Below are 493 nucleotides of genomic sequence, written 5' to 3'. Positions count from 1 at the left end.
ATTTTAATTTCATTTAGCCTTGAAATAATCCCAGAACAATAAATCCTGTATGTAATCTAATTCTTCGTCCCAACAGGGTGCTGTGGAAGAAGAATGAGGTTGCCGAGTCCCAGTCCACCACCTTTTCCCTTTTCTACAATAATGCTCTGTTCCTGATGCTGGTGGTGGTGGGCTCCTTCATGGTGTTCCGCTCCTTTGCCCCAGCCTACAACTACATCTTCAGTACCCTCGGTGCAGCTGGCATCATTGCCCTCTTCTCCACTGGCAAGCAGTGAAGTATGCCTAGGTGCCTGCCCGTTGCTGCGAGTCTTAGACGCGTTGGGAATGTGCCTGTGGTTATTCTCCAGGGGCTAATCCAGATGTGTCCATTGAGAGAGAGAGAGAGAAAAAAAAAAGCTTGCAAAAATACTGTCTGGGTGTTGTGTGTTTTCTATTGTGAATGAGTTGGTTCAGAAGAGATGTTAATACCACCGTTAATTTGGAGCTGTGAAAC

The 493-nt window shown here is 46.0% G+C and overlaps 1 protein-coding gene across 1 annotated transcript in view; it reads left to right on the top strand.

Moving 5' to 3' along the window:
• The window catches only part of LOC119593409 (translocon-associated protein subunit gamma-like), a gene marked incomplete in the record, with an annotated part of 14,641 nt that overhangs the window by 13,706 nt on the left and 442 nt on the right, over window positions 1-493 (top strand). Inside the window, 1 exon segment of the mRNA XM_037942339.1 lies at window positions 77-493. Within this exon segment, the coding sequence (XP_037798267.1) occupies window positions 77-275 (199 nt within the window).

This window comes from Penaeus monodon, chromosome 32 (assembly GCF_015228065.2).
Source record: "Penaeus monodon isolate SGIC_2016 chromosome 32, NSTDA_Pmon_1, whole genome shotgun sequence".
NCBI lineage: Eukaryota > Metazoa > Arthropoda > Malacostraca > Decapoda > Penaeidae > Penaeus > Penaeus monodon.
The sequence above is the reverse complement of the archived record's forward strand: the minus strand, read 5'-3'. Positions and strand labels throughout refer to the sequence as shown.